Source organism: Parasteatoda tepidariorum, chromosome 10 (assembly GCF_982258835.1).
Source record: "Parasteatoda tepidariorum strain Cologne lab strain chromosome 10, Ptep-v5.0, whole genome shotgun sequence".
In the NCBI taxonomy this organism is placed as follows: Eukaryota; Metazoa; Arthropoda; class Arachnida; order Araneae; family Theridiidae; genus Parasteatoda; species Parasteatoda tepidariorum.
The window spans coordinates 20,798,816-20,821,054 of NC_141764.1; the positions used below are offsets into that span (position 1 = coordinate 20,798,816).

The 22,239-nt window shown below is 28.5% G+C and overlaps 1 protein-coding gene and 1 long non-coding RNA gene across 2 annotated transcripts in view; both read right to left on the bottom strand.

The window, feature by feature from the left end:
- Window positions 1–22,239, bottom strand: part of LOC107436596 (uncharacterized) — a 111,673-nt gene that overhangs the window by 82,527 nt on the left and 6,907 nt on the right. Inside the window, exons 3-8 of the mRNA XM_071184101.2 lie at window positions 19,777–19,937; window positions 18,046–18,144; window positions 4,596–4,677; window positions 3,396–3,465; window positions 2,428–2,473; window positions 659–690 (exon numbers count right to left, since the gene is read on the bottom strand). Of these exons, the coding sequence (XP_071040202.2) occupies window positions 659–690; window positions 2,428–2,473; window positions 3,396–3,465; window positions 4,596–4,677; window positions 18,046–18,144; window positions 19,777–19,937 (490 nt within the window). The remainder of the gene's footprint in view (window positions 1–658; window positions 691–2,427; window positions 2,474–3,395; window positions 3,466–4,595; window positions 4,678–18,045; window positions 18,145–19,776; window positions 19,938–22,239) is intronic.
- Window positions 8,059–9,202, bottom strand: LOC147802211 (uncharacterized). Its single transcript, XR_015430030.1, has 2 exons — window positions 8,912–9,202; window positions 8,059–8,263 (listed from the first exon to the last, which is right to left on the bottom strand). It is a non-coding gene; the product is annotated as an uncharacterized LOC147802211 (long non-coding RNA).

Consider the following 22,239-nt stretch of genomic DNA (forward strand, 5'->3'; position numbering starts at 1 on the left):
AATGCTCCAATAAGGAATTTGTTTTAATCCCCAATTTGAAGTTCAGGAGACTTTAATAAAAAGAAAGTAATAAGACTAAATTAAGAAAAACAAATTAGAATAAAAAAAGAGGAAATTATTTCAAGATTTTCATAAGTTTCGTTTTGCACACAATCGCTTAGTGCTTATTAAAAAATATTCATTCCAGTTACATGATTTTTTATACCGTGTAAGGAATGATAAGAACGGTAATCACAGGAAATGAAAAGTTTTATTATGAAATTTGATCCAGGTAAAAGGACGTCATGTATCGGTCAACGTTAATACGTAGATTACAATTTTTAAAAGAAAATAAATTCTATTGATTTCAAATTATCGATTTTATAGGTCGACAGTGTCGTATAATCACTGATATTTTTAAATATTATCTTTTGATTTCACGTCAGAAGTAAAGTTTAAAAAATATATACAACGGTGTTTTCAAAAATGTTTTTTAACCTGACAATTCCTCAAATATATCAAAATATATTTGGTTGTTGGGTAATTTATCATAATAGGAAACTATCTCTGAATTTCAGCATTTATATAATATAGTGGTGATTATAAATTAACCTGTAATATTAAAAACATATAAGTATCCCTCAATAAGAAATAATATGAAAAAAGTCTGTCCTCTTACATATTACTTTCTTCTTCATCACCACATCTCCCCTAAAAAGAAATTAAAGCAAAAATTTCTCCTAAGAAATTTTTTAAAATGGTTTGAAGAAAATTAAAAGAATAAACATAAAATGTAATCTTGTACATAAAAAAGACAAAGTTATCACTCCTACTTCTCTTGTACTTAGAAAGCTAAATATAGACTTTACTTTTAATTATTGATGCTGTTACTAATGTTACTTGTCAATATCAGCACGCCTGATATGGAAGACCAAACGAATTTAAAGGTAGGGGAGTCTTTCCCTTGAGTGGTTTTATTTATGTCAATTTCAGCAACACACACAGCCCGTTTTACAGGCCAATTCATTCATAAACCGATAATAATCTTGACCTTAGGCAGAGAACGATCAATCTTAAATTCCCTCAGTACTCTTTTAGAGGTATTTATTTGTTACGAAAGCTTAGAAGACTTTGTGACTCCGACAGATTTAACATGTGCCAGTCGCTATTCAATACAAGGGAATGCTTCGACTGGTGGGATTCGAATATGCGATCTCATAAACACGAGCCTGGAACAGGCTACCCCAGCCTAACAGGTGGATATCCTTTTAACTTAGGATGCTGTTTTTCTCTTATTTTTCTAATCGTGCGCATAAAATTTGCAGCAATATAGGTGTTAAATAATATTGTACGTAGGTTTCGGTCATGATGAGCCATTATATTTTTGATGGTAACCAACACTCCAATGTAAGAACTCCGATGGTCCAATACAAGAATAGTAACTTGCTTTGATGGTTTGTCATGTTAAACAATCAGAAATGTCCAACATAGTTTCTTAGAAATCAAATATTGGAACGAACATGAATAACCAACATCCCAAAGTAGGAATTCGGAGTCATTTATAATGGTTCAGTATAAAAGAAATCGTTTTAATGTGGTATATTCCTGATAACCAACAAGAATTCCCGTTAAACCAGCATGGAAATGTATAGCTGGAACATTAATGTACTATCACGGATCATCATGGTTTGTCGGTCTATGAAAATCAAACTTCTCCTGATAGTTAATCATCCTAGTATTAAAGTATCATTTTCATTATGGTATGATGGAAGCTTGCTGGTATATCAGAAACCATGAATACGTAATGGAAAATGTTAGATGATGGTAACCAACAAATGATGTTGGATCATCACGAATAACACTGAAAGTGACATAAACCATCAAAATGATTTACGGAACCATCTAGAATCTTGACTTGGGTCAGAATATATCTAAAAAAACAGCAGTTTCAGTCCGTGGAAGACTTGAGATGATATTAATCTTTTCTTGAAGACCCAGAAAATGATTCGCAACATTGTGTGTTTCAGGTCGTACAGGACCGATATATTAACATCAGTCACTTTATTACGACTGGAGACACTTTCCCCCCTCTTTTTTACTTATCCGATTTTTTTCTTGCCAAGGACAGGTAGGAGATGAGTTACTGATTGTAAATGTGTGTTTCGATATAGCCTCTCTTAATATTGGTGTTTGGTTCTTAGTGATTTTCCCCGCCTCCAGATATGGCACAAAATCAAAATTGATTTTTTTTTCATGGTGCATTAGTAATCAGCGATCCTACAAACTTATTAAAGGCTTCATAGTATCAAAACGTTTAGACTTCTATCCAGTTTTTTTTATTCACACCATTATCCGGTTGTCCCTAGCAACAATTGTTTTTCCCAAATATGATTCCAATTTACATAATCTTTTAGAGTACTTTTGAAAAAAATGTTTGTTCATACTTACTTCACGAATTTCAGAAACATCCCTAGAAACTTCGTAGAACACGTCACTGCAAGAATTTAGAAAATAATACATATTTATTTCTTTAGTGAATAATCCTTTAAATGTAAATTACATTTTTATAACTCTATTTATATCTATATGTACAGTGAACACATGAAAAAGATATCACCCTGAACAATTTTCATTCTAATGATCGTATTTTCACGTAGTAAAGTTCAATCTTCTGGTTTCTGGGGGAAACACGTAAATGTGCGAATAAACGTTGCTTCGATATTGTGACTATAAAGTTAGTTTTCACTTTGAAATCGAAATTTCTAAACCAGATATTTTGAGTAAAGGAAATTGAATATTTTTTCTTATAAGTTTTGTTTCCACAATTTCAGTATCTTAAAGACCTTACGAACTCTGTTTAGAAAGAGAGTATCGAGTCAGATGTATGCAATAAAATAAATATGACAAATGTAACTGATAGTAATTGAAGAGCATGCAGAGTGTCCTTTTATGATATTAAATAAGTTTCCGTATGTATCGAAGTTTCAGGATGCTATTCGCAAATTATATTTATCTAAGAAAAAAACCCAAGTATCCTAACTATTTGGCAGATTGAGGCAATTTTTTGAAAAAAGGAATTCTACAATATACAGCATACTAATTCAACGTGTTTTTAAATATTACATAGTTCAATGTTTTTTTTAAATGCCACTGAACATCCAGCAATTCTATCAGTTATAGAAAAAGTAAAATTTGGCAAATTATTAAACCTTGTGAATGTACATTTGAATTATCATACAATCTATAATTCTTTAAGTACTTTATTTTTTGTTTCTCTAAGCTTTCTTACCTAGAACACTATCAAAACTGTAAAAATGATTATCTCTAAAATTTTGTATATAGTTAAAATTAATTAAATGTGGTGCATTGGGAAGGAATGGAAATAACAGAATGATATTTATTGGTTTAAAACTTACAAGCAGGCTGGTCCACAGTTTTTAATCTGGCAGTCAGAAATTTCTTTTGACATTTCTGGTGTGATCGTCTCTAAAATGAACAAAAATACTCTTTCATTACGTCAAACAATTACATTTTAATTTTATCAAAAATGAATTTCAACAGTATTCACTGGCACTGATACGAAAGTATAGTTTAAAAATGAAACCCTGTATTTCTGATAAACATAGGGTGTTTCGGAGCACATTTAAAAATGTAAAAACAATCAAATTAATGGCATCTAATATGGAATTCTATTGTAGATATTTATAAACTAGATAGCCTGATTTATAAGCTAGATATTTATTACTTATGCAACATACTTTTCAATTTAATGTTAATTACTAACTGTTCTATTAGCGTATCAAGGTATCGACCTTTTGGACATCAGATATTTTTTATATTTTTTTTCCGATTAGTTATAGCAAGAGCCGCTCGATATGGCAATCACTGACACATCAGGTGACTGCAAACTATGTATTGATGTAAAAACTATTTCCGGTCATATTCGAAGATAATTTTAATCTCTGTTAAAACAACGGAAGTCAGAGTTTTGCATTCCTCTTATGTATCCACAGGCCCACACTAGCTAAAAAAATGTCCCACTGATAGAGATGTGATAAAACACTGAAGTTTTACTATGGTACACCTGTTTCTTGGCTATATTACATCAATGTGCTTACGTACATGAAGAACATAATGTGCAGTGACATCTTGTATGAATCACATGATTCGCTGCACTATTGCCGTAGTAGCAATTCAAGGATCTGTTGTTGAAAAACAAAGAGCGTTGCTACTATCTGGAAGCAATTTCACCCTGCATAGCATAGAAACTCTTAATTCAGATAGGACACATGTAACCTTCTACTTGCTTCTCCTCAAAATTAAAAGTCTGCATGCGATTTTCAAGAGTTTACTCCTCTATTTTAATGTAAATTTTCTTACTATTGATCTCTTTTGTACCCTCTCGGAACTTGTTGGTCGATTTATGGAAGACTCTCCATGTGTTGGATCACTCTAATAATAAGCCTAAAAAAGTAATCAAAATATAAAATTTCTATGTTTTTCTATTTTTTGTTGCTTTGGAAATTGCACTATGGCGCACAATTTTAACACAACACCGCATTGTAAAAGACTTAATTCATATGTGTTGTTTAGTTTCGTAAGTCAAACATACTCACGTTTAATGTTGAATCCTTTTTTATTTTGTGATGGTCCATAGGCAGTCAAAGTAATATTTGTATAGCATTCCTGAATGCACTCCTAAAGTTTAATTTAATATAAAAAGATTACTTTCTAAGCAGCGTGAGCAAAATATTTTAAATAACATATAGAAAACGAAGGAAAAAAAATCGTTTTGTTTTATTTTCTTTCCCATCCTTCAGTCCCCTCAGACCCATTTTTTGAAATAGTTTGTAAAAACTCTTTTTGAGCTCAAAGAGTAATTTGTTGACATCAATTGCTTTCAAGATTTTTTTTTCACTATTGTTGATGTCACTACAAAATACAAGAGATTTGTAAAAATTGTGATTATTTTTGCTCTGATATCTCACTTAACAGAATTTTTTTATAGTACAAGTTCTCCCATGAATCGCAGTCAAAAGCAGGCGGTATATATTTTAGGGGTCCCAATTTTGACGTTTTCGATGTATTTTTGAATTTTAAGATAGCTAATGTCTGAAAAGTTTTGTTTTAGTTTCCAGAATAGGAAACAAGAAAATTAATTTAAACAATTCGTAAATATTTGTCAATTTGAGTTTTTAAATTTTTTAAATTTTTGGACAGAGTTTTTCTAATATTTTTCTGAAAGCATCGCTCTTTTAAATTTCTTGGCTCCATGAAAATTTTGTCTTGAGACACTCTATTCTGAATAAAGAAAATCACGGTTATTCCATTATTTTTAAACATCCCATACTCTTGTTAGAAAATAGATTTCTTTAAAAAAAAAATATGGTTGACGTATTAGTAGTATACAGCGGCGGAAGTGACGTCATCGTGGAAAGACAAGGGGTGCTTAAAATATGTCGTAATCCAGAAGTTGCTTATTTCTGCCCGTGTGCTTATTTCTGCCCTGTTTTAATTTCGCTTTCTGTTTTTAATATAGTTTCGATTTTGACATTATTTTCATTTATTACAATTTTTAGGGTGGCAACACTTATTAATATTATTTTACTTGTTTAGGGTGGCAATACTTATTAGCTCTGCTATTTGGGATAAATCGCATATTATGAAGTAATTGCGTCATCTTTTATTATATAATAAATAAATGATATCATGCACAGGTTTTACTCTAGTGGAGCCGTCTATGTGGGAATGTTAGAAATAAAATAGCTTTAAAACTATTTTAATATTTAAATCTGTTTTATTATTTATTAAATCTAATTAAAGCTGAGGATCGAACTCATGCCAATCAAAAAGCCTTCGTGGGTCAGTAGTTGGTAATCATAACCACTGACGTACGAATGCTTGCTAAGATATGTGTAAATAAGTTAAGCTTTTGTCTTTTGAACACGTGGATAAATGAAAAGGATTTGATATTGATATCTTCCTACATTTTCATCGATATATTTTCACTTAACCTTTGACAGTTATTAAATAATTATTTCTGCCCTTGTTAAGGCTATTATAACTTTCTCTGGATCGCAACGGTACTGAACATACACGTGTTAAAGTTTGACGCGTTTTGGGAGAAATCATATATTATGAAGTAATGACGCCATCTTTTATTACATAATAAATAAATAATATTATGCATATGCTTTTACTCTAATGACGCCATCTACACTTAAATGTTAGAAAGAGAATATATTATTAACTCTTCATTTTAGTTATTTTTAACATTAATATAGTTGATATAAATGACAGTAATTATTATTAACCTATTTAATATTAATTAATACATTTTAAATAAGTAGATTCAATATTAAAATAAAAATTGTATTTATTATATATGTCTACTGTGAATATTAAAAGTATTAGAAATGAAGGTATATAATTTTAATCAAATAAATATTATATTATAAAATATTTATGAATCAAATATACAATTGTAGATGTTATTTTATTACCGCCGTCCGTAATTACGGCAATCAATGGACCCTTGTCATCTTGAACCCAGAAGACAAGGGAACTCCTAGATCTTTGGACAATATATGTCTTCGAAGAGGACTTTGTGAGGGTCCACGTTATATGAAGAGAAAAACCACGAAAACCTCCTACGTTTAGTCCGATGACAAGTAGGGGACTTGATTTCGTGAAAACTGGACAGATGGCTTTGGTTGCTTCGATTTTTTAGTCTTGCAAGAGCTCCAACACTTATTAATATAGATATTTAAGAAATATAAATTTTACTAATTTTATATTTATTTTATGAAATTAAATATTATCTAATTAAAAAACTAATATATAACAATATATCAAAGTTGTTTATTCATTCATATTTTTGAATACAATAATAAACTTGTTTCATCTTTAAACTTATAATTTATCAACTAACATAATTTAATTATTATATTAAAATACTTATTTTTTTAATCTCATGAAAAAATATTTGAATTAATTTTGTTTTCTATTAGAAAATGAATAACGACCTATTTACATTATATTATCAATTATATAATAAATTTCCTTACGATTTCAAATGAATTATTTTAAATCTAAGAAACACATAATGGGAATTTGTGCCTCTCCAAATTCATTTATATTCAAAGCATATTCCTTTTACTATTGTTTAATATTATAATAATCCTAATAACATACTTTATTTTCAAATTAGGAGTTAATTTAAAAGTATCTATAGCCTTTCTACATGAAAGTATCTATTTAAAGAATACTGATTACAAAACTTGAACATGATATCTATTTCTCAGAAAATTTTACAATGATAATTTCTGTCCGGGACGCATGTAAACACTCTTTACTCACGTAGTATCCTCAAGAGATTTTGAGCGCGCTGATTGGCTTTCTCGGCATTGCCTTCTGTTACATCTTTTTGTAGCTTCTCCCCTATAACATTTCTCTGTAGTTTGTCCTCAAAATGTAAATCAGTCATAAATCAGTTCCAGTATATTTTTCATACTAATTTTAAGACAAATGTTAAAGTTCTGTTCAAAAAATTAAATAGCGTCATTAATTGTATTTTAATAATAACACATTTATTTAAATCTAATTTGCTTTAAATTTTATTCTAATATTTTTCTTTATTTGTTTAAAATATTTTTTGTACGCTTCAGTATAATATTTTTTAATATTAATGTTATGAAATTTAGGTAAATGCAAGGTAAACCATCATGTTTTGGTAAAACATCAAATTAGTATAATAATAATTATTAAACATAAATATAAGTTTTATTAGCTAGCTTTTATGTAATGTATATATAAGAATTGATTAATATTCACATTGAATAGCATTATGAATATCCTTATGCACTTAAAAATTAAAATTTCTTACTTAAATTTATTAGTATGATTGCAGAACCACTCAGTTAAATTTGAATTTATTATATGAGATTTTAAAGTGTATATAAATAAATTTTTAAAATTATATTCGATTATTTGAAAAAGATTTTATCATATCTTGGAGGAAAATATTCTGAAATGTTAAAAAAAAATATAATTATAATTCAGCAGAAAAATTTTAGAATATTTATAATTAATAAAATTTATTTTCTAGCAAGTATCATATAACAAGTTTATAAAGTACAATAATCTGATTTCTTTGTTGAATTTTTGTTCAACTTCACTTTTATAGATATTGTTGCTTGACAATCAGAATTTTTTGAAAAACTTCTTTTACATTTCTCCTGCGGTACTTTCTTAAACGCACTGTTGGTGCCAATCAAATAATTTCCTGCAATTAAATAATAAAAAAAATATTTACAATCCAATAGATATGTACTACAATTAAAAGATGGAATTATTTGTAAATTTATTCTTTCATTACTCATGGTATTAATTTAATGGACAATTCATAATCATTAACTTTTATTTTGATGGGAATTATGCAATCAAAAACTAATAAAATAAGCGTCTTAAAAGACAATTGCTTGACTTCTTAGATGTCAATTAATAGTTTTTCTTTATTATAAATCATTTAACAAATAAAAAAAAAAACATTGAAATTAAGTTATAAATAGGTAGGCATAATGTAGATCTTTCAGTTTAAATTTATAATAATAGATGGTGCCACTATAAATCTTAAATTTTATTATTTTATTTTAGTAATCCACAAGAAAGAAATAAAATATTAATTTAATTCTATGAACATTAATTTAATTAAATAAGTATCAAGTGAAAACTATTCAGTTTTCATTTTATAGTGAGTATAAGAATTAAGCAAGGCAATTAATCTCCGATTTCAATGTTATTCAATAAATCAGAGGGATATTAGCTTCATAAGAATTCATGCATGTAATAATCAAAAATTTAAAGAAAAAAACAATTCTCCCATGAAAATTAAATACAAAATTTTTCTTAAACTAACTAAACTATTACTTACCTACAAACAAATCTTTGTCTATGAGGTTTGGAAGTTCTAGAATTCCATTTCGCATTGTTAAGTACCCCAAATTCTATTACCCACTTGTTGCAATCGTTTAAATTTAGAACATTGCTCCTACGGGTAATGGTATTTGGGGAAATATATTCTGCTTCATTTTTAAATGAAGAAGGCAGTTTCTCTGTTGAAAAAACTGACATTTCAAGTTTGTTCACAAAAGCTGGAGTATGCTGAAAATAACAAGCACCGCAGAATGAAACAGCCATACGTCACAGATGGCGTTGCCGAGAAAGCCAATCAGCGCTCTCAAAATCTCTTGGGGATACTATGTGTGTAAAGAGAGTTTACATGCGTCTGGCATGTTTGGGGTTTATCCACGTTTTAACAACTAGTCATAATACAAAGTAAAGCATAGTGCTTTACTGATTATAGAACGTGGGAATACAACTATTTCTCATGAAATTCAATTCAATTACCAGCACATTTAGATGTAAGTAAAAAATTGTGTAGTAAAAATAAAATTGTTAAGAAACCTATGACGTATGTTCGCAGAAGTGCTTGGGTGAAACTTTAAATAAAACGTTATTTTATTAAAATATATTTTGTCTTTACTGATCATTTTCACAGGTGAAAATGTTTATATTATCAAGAAAAAATTACACCCTTTAATAATTTATACAATTTAGATGTAAATAGATAATTGTATAGTAAAAATAAAATTCTTAAGAAACCTATGATGTATCCCATGATATATGCTCGCAGAAGTGGAAACTTTAAATAAAACGTTATTTTATTAAAATATATTTTGCCTTCTTGATCATTTTCACAGGTGAAAAAGTTTATATTATCAAGAAATATTACACCCTTTAATAATTAATACAAAAAGTTTCTGAAAAATATAGAATTTTTCGAAAAACTACACCCTTTAATAATTAATACAAAAAGTTTCAGAAAAATATAGAATTTTTCGAAAAACTAGAAAATTATTACAATAATAAAAATATTTTCTGAAATATTAGAAATTTTTTCTCAATAATAAAAACATTTTCTGAAAAACTAGAAAATTTTGTTAAAAAGTTTGAAATATTTTTTACAAAACTAGCAGATTTTTTAACAAAAAAATAAAAAATATTTTCTTAAAAGAGAAAATTTTTTTGTAAAAATATAAATATTTTTTTAAAAGATAGAAAATTTTGTTAAAAAGCTTGAAATATTTTCATAAAACTAGCAAATTTTTTAACAAAAAAATAAAAAATATTTTCTTAAAAGAGAAATTTTTTTTGCAGAAACAAATATTTTCTAAAAAGACAGAATTTTTTTAATAAAAATAAAAATATTTTCTGAAGTATTAGTAAGTGTCCCTCAATAATAAAAATATTTTCTGAAAAACTAGAAAATTTTGTTAAAAAGTTTGAAATATTTTTACAAAACTAACAAATTTTTTACAAAAACAATAAAATATTTTCTTAAAAGGGAAATTTTTCTGCAAAAGCATAAACATTTTCACAAAAGATCGAAAAATTTTTATAAAAATGAAAAATATTTTCTGAAAAACTAGGAAATTTTGATAAAAAGAAATAAAAATGTTACAGTATTTCACAGTTCGTTAAGATTTTAAAATGATAATTTTAAGTTAGATCAATAAATATTTTCAATAAAATCATTTTAACATTATTTTAAATCATGAAGACAGGAGAATCCGTTGGTTCTATAAACCATCCAGACTGCTGGACGAGGACACATATTTTAATACTCCTCATATACAGAATTATTTTAAAAGTTATCACATATTCGGAAGCACCTTTTCTGTACATACATCATAGTAAATGTCATTTTGGGGATATTTTGTGCAAATAGGTAGTTTAAGAAAAGTATGAATGCAGATGTGAACCACAATGTATTTTTTAACTAAAATATTGAATAAAGTGAAATGAGTGGAGTGAATTCTCATAGGCTATTAAAAAAGTAAACGCAAATTACTATAAACATATGTCAGTTAAGTAATTATTCAAACAAAATTTAGAAGATCCTGAAACAAATCATTTTCAAATATAGTGTTGAAATCAGTGTGGTTGAAATAGCTGATTCTATTAGAAACTACTAAATTGTAGAAACAAAGAATAAATTTTAATATTAACTGAATTAGAAATAATCCCAAACCGAATGAATTGTACTTTTAAATCTGTGTATAATATTAGTTCATAAGAAATAATGGATTTTTTTTAGTAATAATTTCAACGGAAAATGCCAAATTATTTCCCTTGTGATCAAAAATATCTAACGTACTTTTCTTTGTAGGAAAATAGTTTAGAAAAGTGAAAGTTTTAAACATGAATCTCTACTATTAAGTGTAAGATTCATGTAGATTTCGAGTCTAAGATACGATTATTAATGTTTAATTATTTGAAAAATGTTTTCAGCCCCATTTAAAAAAAATGGCTTTGTAATGAAATATAAACGTGGAAAACACATTGGCTATCAACTAAATTTTTCGTACATTAAGGGAAAGAAACGAGAAACTAGAAAAGTTTTTTTTCGTTTAAAAATGATATAAAATTATAATATAATATTTTTTTGTGATATAATATTTAAAATTAAGACATTTAAACTTGAGTTCGAACAACATGTGCTAAATAATATTTACATTAAAAATATGATGTTTAAATATTATAAATTATAAAATATTTTCCTGAAAGTAGAATAATAGATTAGTAAATTACGCAATAATTTAATTATGTAAGAGTTTCCTTCATTAAAAGCAAATGACGGAAAATTATATGAATTCTGATACGAAAAACAAAACTAATGTGTGTTGTTTCTATTATTTATAACATCATTATTTTCTAATATTAACTTGAATCACACTTACACTACTCCGTTACTCCGGTAACTCACATTACTCCAGTTCACTATGTTAAAAGACTTTCAGGAAAATATTCTATAATTTATATTTCAATATTACATTTTTAATGTAAATATTTTTTCGCACTTGTTGTTCGAAATCAAGTTTAAATTTCTTAATTTTAAATATGTTTGAATATTTTTTCATCACTTTTTAACGAAAGAAAACTTTTCTATTTTCTCGTATTTTTCCCTTAATGTACGAAATGTATATGAGAAGTATTGATAGCCAATGTGTTTTTCGTGTTTATATTTCATTACTAAGCCATTATTTTTTTTTAAATGGGACTGAGAACATTTTTTAAATAATTAAACATTAATAATCGCATCATAGACTCGAAGACTACACGAATCTTACACTTAATAGTAGAGATTCATGTTTAAAACTTTCACTTTTCTAAAATATTTTCCTACAAAGAAAAGTATGTTTGATGTTTTTGATCACAAAGGAAATAATTCGATATTTTCCGTTGAAATTATTACTAAAAAAAAATTCATTATTTCTTATGATGTAAACTAAAATTATACACAGATTTAAAAGTACAATTCATTCAGTTAGGGATTATTTCTAATTCAGTTAATATTAAAATTTATTCTTTGTTTCTACAATTTAGTAGTTTCTAATAGAATCAGCTATTTCAACCACACTGATTTTAACACTATATTTGAAAATGATTTGTTTCAGGATCTTCGAACTTTTGTTTGAATAACTACTTTACTGACATATGTTTATAGTTCTTTGCGTTTACTTTTTTAATAGCATATGAGAATTTACTCCACTCATTTCACTTTATTCAATATTTTAGTTACAAAATATATTGTGGTTCACATCTGCATTCATACTTTTCTTAAACTATCTATTTACACTAAATACCCCCAAAATGACATTTACTATGATGTATGTACAGCATAGGTGCATCCCAATATGTGATAACCTTTAAAATAATTCTGTATATGAGGAGTATTTAAATATGTGTCCTCGTCCAGCAGTCTGGATGGTTGATAGAACCAACGGATTCGACTGCCTTTATGATTTAAAATAATGTTAAAATGATTTTATAGAAAATATTTATTGATCTAACTTAAAGTAATCATTTCAAAATCTTAACGAACTAGGAAATATTGCAACATTTTTATTTCTTTTTAACAAAATTTCCTAGTTTTTCAGAAAATTTTTTTCATATTTATAAAAAATGTTCGATTTTTTAAGAAAATATTCTTGTTTTTTGTGGAAAATTTTCTCTTTAAAGAAAATATTTTTTGTTTTTGTAAAAAACCAGATAGTTTTGTAAGAATATTTCAAACTTTTTAACAAAACTTTTTAGTTTTTCAGAAAATATTTTTATTATTGAGAGAAACTTTCTAGTATTTCAAAAAATATTTGTATTTTTGTAAAAAAATTTCTATCATTTGAGAAAATATTTATGTTTTTGCAAAAAAATTTCTGTTTTAAGAAAATATTTTATTGTTTTTGTAAAAAATTTGCTAGTTTTATAAAAATAATGCAAGCTTTTTAACAAAATTTTCTATTTTTTAAAAAATTTTTTATGTTTTTACAAAAAGCTTTCTCGTTTAAGAAAACATTTTTACTTTTTGCAAAAAATCTGCTAGTTTTGTAAAAATATTTCAAACTTCTTAACAAAATTTTCTAGATTTTTCAGAAAATATTTTTATTATTGAGTAATATTTCTAATATTTCAGAAAATATTTTTATTTTTGTAATAATTTTCCAGTTTTTCAAAAAGTTCTTTGTATTTTTCTGAAACTTTTTGTATTAATTATTAAAAGGTGTAATTTTTTCTTGATAATATAAACTTTTTCACTTGTGAAAATAATCAATAAAGACGAAATACATTTTAATAAAATAAATAACATTTTATTCAAAGTTTCACCCAAGCACTTCTGCGAGCATACATCATAGGTTTCTTAACAATTTTATTTTTACTATAAAAATTATCTAATCTTATTAATAATACTTACAGCCATTTATATCAACTACATTAATGTTAAAAATGATTATAATGAAGAGTTATTAATATATTCTGCTTCTAACATTTAAGTAACTTCTAACATTAAGATGGCGCCATTGGAGTAAAAGCATGTGCATGATATTATTTATTTATTATGTAATAAAAGATGACGTCATTACTTCATAATATACGATTTCTCCCAAAACGCGTCAAACTTTATCACGTGTATGGTCAGCACTGTTGCCATTTTTTAATAACTGTCAAAGGTTAAGTGAATATATATCGATGAAAGTGTAGGAAGACATCAATATCAAATGCCTTTAAATTATATACGTGCTCAAAATACAAAAGTTAACTTGTTTACATATATCTTAGCAAGCATTCGTAGGGCAGTGGTTATGATATCCAACTACTGATCCACGAAGGCTTTCTGATTGGCATAAGTTCGATCCTCAGCCTTAATTAGATTTAATAAATAATAAAACAGATTTAAATATTAAAATAGATCTAAAGTTGTTTTATTTCTGGCATTCCCACATAGATGGCGCCACTAGAGTAAAGCATGGGCATTATATCATTTATTTATTATATAATAAAAGATGACGTTATCACTTCGCAATATACGATTTTTCCCAAATATCAAAGTTAATAAGTATTGCCACCCTAAACAAGTAAAATAATAATCATAAGTGTTGCCACCCTCAAAATAATAATAAATGAAAATAATATCAGAAACGAAAGTATATTAAAAACAGAAACAGTACATTTAAAACAGAACAGAGCTAAAACAGGGCAAAAATAAGCAAGCGGGCAGAAATAAACACACGTGCAGAAATAAGCAACTTCCGGTTTGTTGGCGGGCAGAAATAAGCAACTTTTAGTTTATGAAACATTTTCCTTTCAGCCCGGGAAGAAATAAGCACCCCTTACCTCCATGATGACGTCTTTTCCGACGCTTATACCACGCTGTTTACTACTCGCATTCCATTTCGTACTGTTGTCAGAGATGAAGCTAAATTACCTATTAAAGCTAAATTAAGGTTTTTTATATTTTAAACTAGACAACAGAATTAATCAAATATTTTTAATATGTATAAGCTTTTAATATTATCCATTTAATTACCAGCTTTAAATATAAATTTTAAAGTTTCATAAAGTAATTGGTTTAACCGTTTGAGTGTGAAGAGTTTTCTTATATATATATGCAAATAGTGCGGAATGAAATGCGTAGTAATTTTTTTGGAGAACAATATAAATGGTTATAATTAACACTAATTATTATGTATCAAGTAATTTTTACAAATAAAAATATTTTTTATTCTCAGTTATTACATTTTCGTAACAAAACAAGGGAAGCGCTATGGCTCTTCTCCGCATTTTTGGCATATAACAAGCGAAGCGCAATAGCACTTCGCCGCACTCAAACGGTTAATATTAAAGTTTGTTTTGCCATTTTTCTGAATTGGAATTTTATATATACTAAAACCGTATATTTTATTCCTGACCGCAAATTCTTTCAAACCTTACTATTACCATTTTATTTTCATTCGCTCGTGTGTGCTGCGACAAGGAAGGAGTAGTAGGCGAATTTGCAAACTTTTAAGTTCCTAACTTTTAAAAAATAAAAAAGTTTTTCGTTCAAAAAGAATTCTCATGTGAAAGAAAGAGAATAAAATGATTTTTTTAACATACTTATCAATGGCTACAGAATCATACTATATCATCACTGGTTATTTTGCGGAAAATATAAAAGTTAGCACTCATTACAATCTTTGAGAGTTGTTATTATCTATTTCTGAGACATTCTCTTACAGTCCAATGTGTGTCCGACTGTTTCAATATTTGGAACATTAATGGTTGAAATAGAAAATAATCTAAAAAATAAGAGATAATTCAGTGTCGGAAACAATTAGTCGCTAAAATGGACGACGACCTTGAAGAAAGTTAACACAATTATTTCATTTTCTAGTTTTTTTCTAATATTTTTAGTCCCGCAGTTGACTGATAGTTAAGACACGGTTCCCAGCAGATCACCGAAGTCAAGCATCACTGGTTGCGATCAGTGTGCAGGTGGGTGACCACTTGGATCAGTCTGCGTAGGGACTGAGGGTGTGCGGTATTGGTCCTCGTTAAACTGTGCTACCGTAAAGTGCTCGACTTCGCGCGCAGGCCGTCGGGCTACCGAAGCGGGGGTACCATCCCCTCTGCAGAGGAACAAAATTGTGATGGCATGTCTTCGGATCATCCTCAGGGATGTTTCCCAGACCGTCGCTAATAGCCCATTGTGCAGCTCAAGTGCGACGTAAATGGACAAATCAAATCAATTATGACCGTCATGAAACAGCCGTGCCAATTTTGGCTTTACTACTGCTAATGTTCCCATCAAGAATACAAGGAAACTCTTGGATCAAGTATTGGGAGAAATGATGGAACTAAATTTTGATGAAGCTAAATCATACTGCCTTACATGGAGAGGAAGAGCTCCCATGGTTAGCTTAATGGTCAGGGAAAACTCCCACCCATTTCCCGTCCAAAACAGAGGATATTTTACTTTAACACTGTGAGCGGTGCGAGCCGGTTGCAGAATTCATGTCGACCATCCATGTCTGGGATTTGAACCCAGTTCAAATCCTTAGCACTCTTGTCGCTTATGTCACTTACATATGAAACTTTTCATTTGATTTTGTAACCGTAACTGAACAGCCGACTCAACATAATATAAATGATATAGGAAGCTATTGGTGATTCGTAAAGAGTTAAGTAATGGTTTGTAAACATAAGATTATTTATTTTCAGCTGTTACAATCGTCCCTTTATTTATTGTTACAATCGTCCCAAAGACGCCATTTCAGCTTCATTTGTTAAAAACAATGCTAGTTAATTAACAAAACTAATCTTTTTTTTCGAAATGTTAATTAAGGTGTCCACTAACATATTCGGTTAATAATTTTTATTTGTTTAAACAAAATTACTTTGTTCCAATATAATATTCTAATACCAAAAAAGTACTTACGTAGCGTAAAAATATCTTTTGAGATGTAACTCTTTCAAAAGTACATAAAAATGGTTGCTAGCAGGGGTGTACATGTAGATTTATTAAATACACCTTGTGCGCCACCTAGGAACCAAATCTAGAACGCGGCACTTGAAATTTTTGCTCTGTTACAATCGTACCCTGTTGCAACTGACCCCACTCTCCCCGACTTTCGAGAATCGAACACAAGACGTTTAGAAAATCGGCCTAGTGCCCTACCAACGGCTATCCTGGCCCTACTTATGTAACTTTTTAACAGCTGATCCAGTTTTTGGTTATAAGACTTTTAATGTTTAACTCCATACCCTTGTAATTTTGACCCTAATCCAGAAGACAGGGGAACTCCTGGATTAAGTATTGGGCGAAATTTCCTTTCGCGGAGGACTTTTTTGATGGAACTAACCCGCTTCTTCGTTATATTGAGAAGAAGACCACGAGACCCTCCCACGGCTAGTCTGATGGCACAGGGACTCCTACCCATGATCTGCCTACCATTGAGGACATTTTACGTTAGTACTGTGTTCGGTCCAAGCCGAATGCGGATTCGTATTTAATAGCTATCGTTGGGATTCAAACGCAGTTCTCCTTATTGGAGAGCGAAAGCTCTATACCCTGAGCCATCGTGACTCTACGTATGTAACTTTTCTTTTGTAACTGCCGTTGAACAGCCGACCCAATTTTTGATCAAGTTTGCTTCAAATCAAACTACTTTTTAAGGTAGAGAGTGCGTTTTTTGTTTTTGCAGTGGTGCCATCTATGTCTAAGGATGCACACGTCACAGCTAGTTTTACGAAATCCAATCATGATCCATTCATTCATCTACAGATCGTATTTTTGATATGAAGCAGAGAATGATTAATCTTCAGGTCCATATCCCCTATGTATTGATTTGTTATAGGAACTCGGAGGCAGATTTAAAGAGCACCAGTCATAACTTAATAGACTTTAGGCGGCGGGATTCAAAGTCGCGTTTTCATACTAACCAGGCTATTCCGTCCACAAAATATAATGAATTGTGATAAGTCTGAAAACTAATTCGAATCTTAATAACGAAACTTTCTAGAATACCAAACCTGTTCCCTCACATCTTAAACATATGCACCGGTAGTTTTTAAAGATTCGTTAAGGAGAAAGAAAGCTTATTGTTTACAATCGGTTATCCATAATTTGTTTTTCATAATAATTAAAATATAGCATTATTGAACAGGAAGTAAAGAAAAGATTCTTACTCTTTCATTTGTAGGTCCACGACCTCCTCTTGCTTTCCATTTTTCTATGTAATCAATGCAATTTGTGTCGTATGGATAAGGAAGGAGATTCTTTTCGATCTAAATATTTGATAATTATTTTCAACTGTGCAGTATAAAACATATAACAATTGTGAACTTTGTGATTGAAGCACATTTTCACCATTGTTATTACATGATTATAAGTTATTGAGTCTTTTTATTTATGGGACAGTTAAAAGAGGTATGTTTAGCCTGGCAGTTATTTTATTGTTTTATACTGAATGGAATAAAACGAGTCCCAAACCATTGTGACTAATAGCTAAGAAGTAGTCGAGATTTTATTTACAGACATTGTAAATGTTTTTGTATACAGATTTACGCGTTTGAGATTGTTCAGCAGGCAAGTGATGTTATTTATCCTATGTATTTTTTATGCTAAACCTAATAAGATCAAAATAAATTCCGAATGCAAGTTAGTTTAAACATCTTTAAAAGTTTTTCATATGACAAACTACAGTTTTGTATTTATACCTATATTTGCACATCATACATTGTTGTATAAACATATTGCTCACTCATGACCGAGCACCTCACTCTCTTTTAACGGCCATTTAATTTTGTTTCTAATCAGACAACGTTTATAGCGTCTCTCTTTTCAAATTTCCGCCCATAACAACGACGGGTCTTTCAGATACAACTGATTTAACGTACACCTTGCTTCATAAGCACGCCAGCTCTTTTGTCGACTTCCTAAGTTGAACTCACGACTCGCCTCCCACCCCTGTCAGCTTTCCGCCAGTGGTGTGAGCTATATAGACTAATGAGGAATTGGTTTCTTGGTATTTCTTTATGTTGAAATAAAAAAGTCCAAAATTGAAACTATCTTTATATATTACACTAATGATTATATAATTAAAAAGCCGATGAAATTATTTCTTTGGCATTGGCAACAAAGAACTGAAATAACACGTGAGAGCATTCATAGGCATTATCTTTTAAAAATCCGTGCTTACGAATTTTTTAATGATTTTTTTTTTTCGCATGACCAATGAATTGTTGAAACAAACTAAGCTAAATGTTCAGCAGGAATAAAAGTTTAAAAGCTAACTATTCATAATTTTTGATGTTAAAAACAAATGGAGTTTGTATTAGATGAATTTTCAGATGACAACTGAGTGAAATGTAAAATTTATGTTTAGATTGAGAGTTAAGCATCTTCGAGGAGCAAGGCCCGTCATCCAGAGGTAATCCAAAACATTGCTAGATGACTTCTTATTGCTTGGCAGAAAGCTATTGTTACCAATCAATCTAAAGAAAAACTTTCAAATTCTTATTTTTAATCAATGTATATAAAATATTCCTTCACTGGTTGGTTTACCCTATATTACTTTTGGAAGATGAGATTGAAAAACATAATTTGTCCTGTTTCAGAATAAAAGAAAATATATAGAAAAATATTATACATTTTTCAGGTTTTTTTTGAGTGAATACTTTCTCGAAACTTCGAATTACGATTTATATACCTTTTAGTGTATAATAATAACTTTTCGTGACCTCTCGATTGCACAACACTAGTCGTTCAGTACACTCCTTAGTAAGACTGTAAAGTTTATCCCGTTTGTCTACAGTGTGAAGAGTGGGTTATTATTATTGCTTGTTTGAAAATTAAAGATTAAATTAATTATATCAAACTCAGTTTTATGCAAAGATAATGAAATTTATTTTAATTACTTTTTTCAAGCGAAAAGTATACTTTTTTCCCAGCTCCATTGAAAATCCTTCCTCGTAGGGATCTATTAACTGTCGAGAATTGTGAAATGAGATTTGTGCTTTTGTTTTATTGATAAATGGCGGATGTCTCACTGGGTCAAGGTTCAATGTAGAGGTAAAATCTGAAAATTTACAAAACTTTTATTGCAACACCAACAAATAAAGATAAAAATTTATAGATTCAAATGTTACAATTAATTTCTAAATTAATTGTAACATACGAATATTGCAATTAACTTAGTCTTTTCTTTAAAGAAATACTATATAAATTTTTTTTCTATTTTATTACGATCGTAGAGTAATATATTTATAAAATTAAGTCGGTTAAGTTCATAGTTTGAAAATATTATCGAAGAAAAATTGCTTTGTTTCTGATAACGAATAACAGTTGGAAGAATCCCTTTAAAGTTACTTCTCGAAAACCTCTTCGAAAAGAGAAGGCAAATTGTATTTTTAAACATGTTATGCGTAAAAAAAGTAACATTAAACTTGTAGCTTGTAAATATTTTTGTGATTTTACCCAATAATTGAATTAAACTTTGTAAGCCTATTAAATATTTATGGAGATACAGACATTTTTATAAAAATACTTATATTTGTCATGCGTTTTTCAGCTGTAACTTTAACAATATACATAAAAAAATTAACAACATTTTTAGAGCAGTACAAATTGTTTAGAAAATTTGTTCTTTAAAAATTAAAGAAAGAAAATCTCGTTAAAAATGTTGCTGAGTATAAGTAATTAAAGTAATTGTTTTATACTGCGCATGCGCGGAAAATTTAACATTTTTTTTAATAACATTTTAGTGAATCGTATTTGGCAACTAATGAAAAAAGTCCAATTTAAGCATTTAAAAAGTTTCAAGTAATTTATTAATTTGCTTTTGTACTTTTTAATCTTTTCGCACTTTTTTTTGAACTTTTGTACTTTTTGTACTTAATCAAACTTTTGATTACATCAGAGTAAAGCGAAAATGTAATCGATTACATTTTTCAATTACAGTAATCAATTACTTGTAATCATGATCACAAATTTTGATTACAACTGTAATCGTGATTACAATACTCGATTACAGTAATTAATTACTTGTAATCATAATCACAAACATTCATAATTTTGATTACAACTGTAATCGTGATTACATAACCAATTACTCTAATCAATTACTTGTAATCGTGATTACAAGTAATCATAATATATGATTGCATATAATCATGATTACATGTAATCATGATTACACCTAATTTGATTACATGTAATTATTATTACATGTAATCTAAATACACAATTACAAGAATATTGTATTCTTATAAATGATTATATCTTACAGCAGATAGTATAATGTATCTTAAAATGATACATTTTGAACGTATTTAAATGTATTACATTTTGTACGTATTTGTATACGTAAAAATGAATGTGACTAAAATGTATGCACCTATGATTTTATCTAGAGCATATGTACAGATATTTTAGCAACTCACACATGTACATACACTTATATTGGACGTATAAAATATATGTACATTAGTATATAGCCAATAATTACGTATGTATGTGCAAACAATGTAGACATGTACATTTATACACTATGAATATATGCATTTTATGCAAATATTTGTGTATGTAAAATGTTTATCTATGTTCATGTACGCCTGTATATACAAGTATTTGTTGTTTGTACAAGCATACATACATTATCTGTATAATATATGTCCCATGCATGCAAGTGTAATTTATTTATGAACAATATATGTACATGTACAATATAGGTATATATATACAATATATGTATATATGTACATGATATGCATGTCCAATGCATGGATGTACATATACACAATATGTTCATGCTCAATGTATGTATCTAAATATGCATAATACATTTGTTAAAGATAGTGCGAACATTGGACACATTTATATTTTACATATATTCATACATACATTCGACATGCATATATTGTACAGATGTACATAAATACATTCGATTTGCATAACGTATGTACATACACACATTTGAGATGGATATATTGTACAGATATATATACATATAGTGTAAAGATGTATATTCATATAATATACATATGATGTAATGAACATATAATGTACATATGTGTGCACGTATACAGTACATATGTGCATAAATATATTGGACATAATTCTTTCGCACAAATTTTACGTTTGTACATGCATGCTATCCCAATCTATGCAATGTACAATGTATATATGTCCAATGAATGTATCCACGCATGTACAATGCACGTATGTTCCATGTATGCATATCCATATGTACTATATATGCGTGTACAATGCATGAATGTATGTACATACATTGCACATATGTACATACATTACACTTATACATATGTACATTACATTTATGTCTAAATATGTGTACAATGCAATAAATAAAATGCGTATTA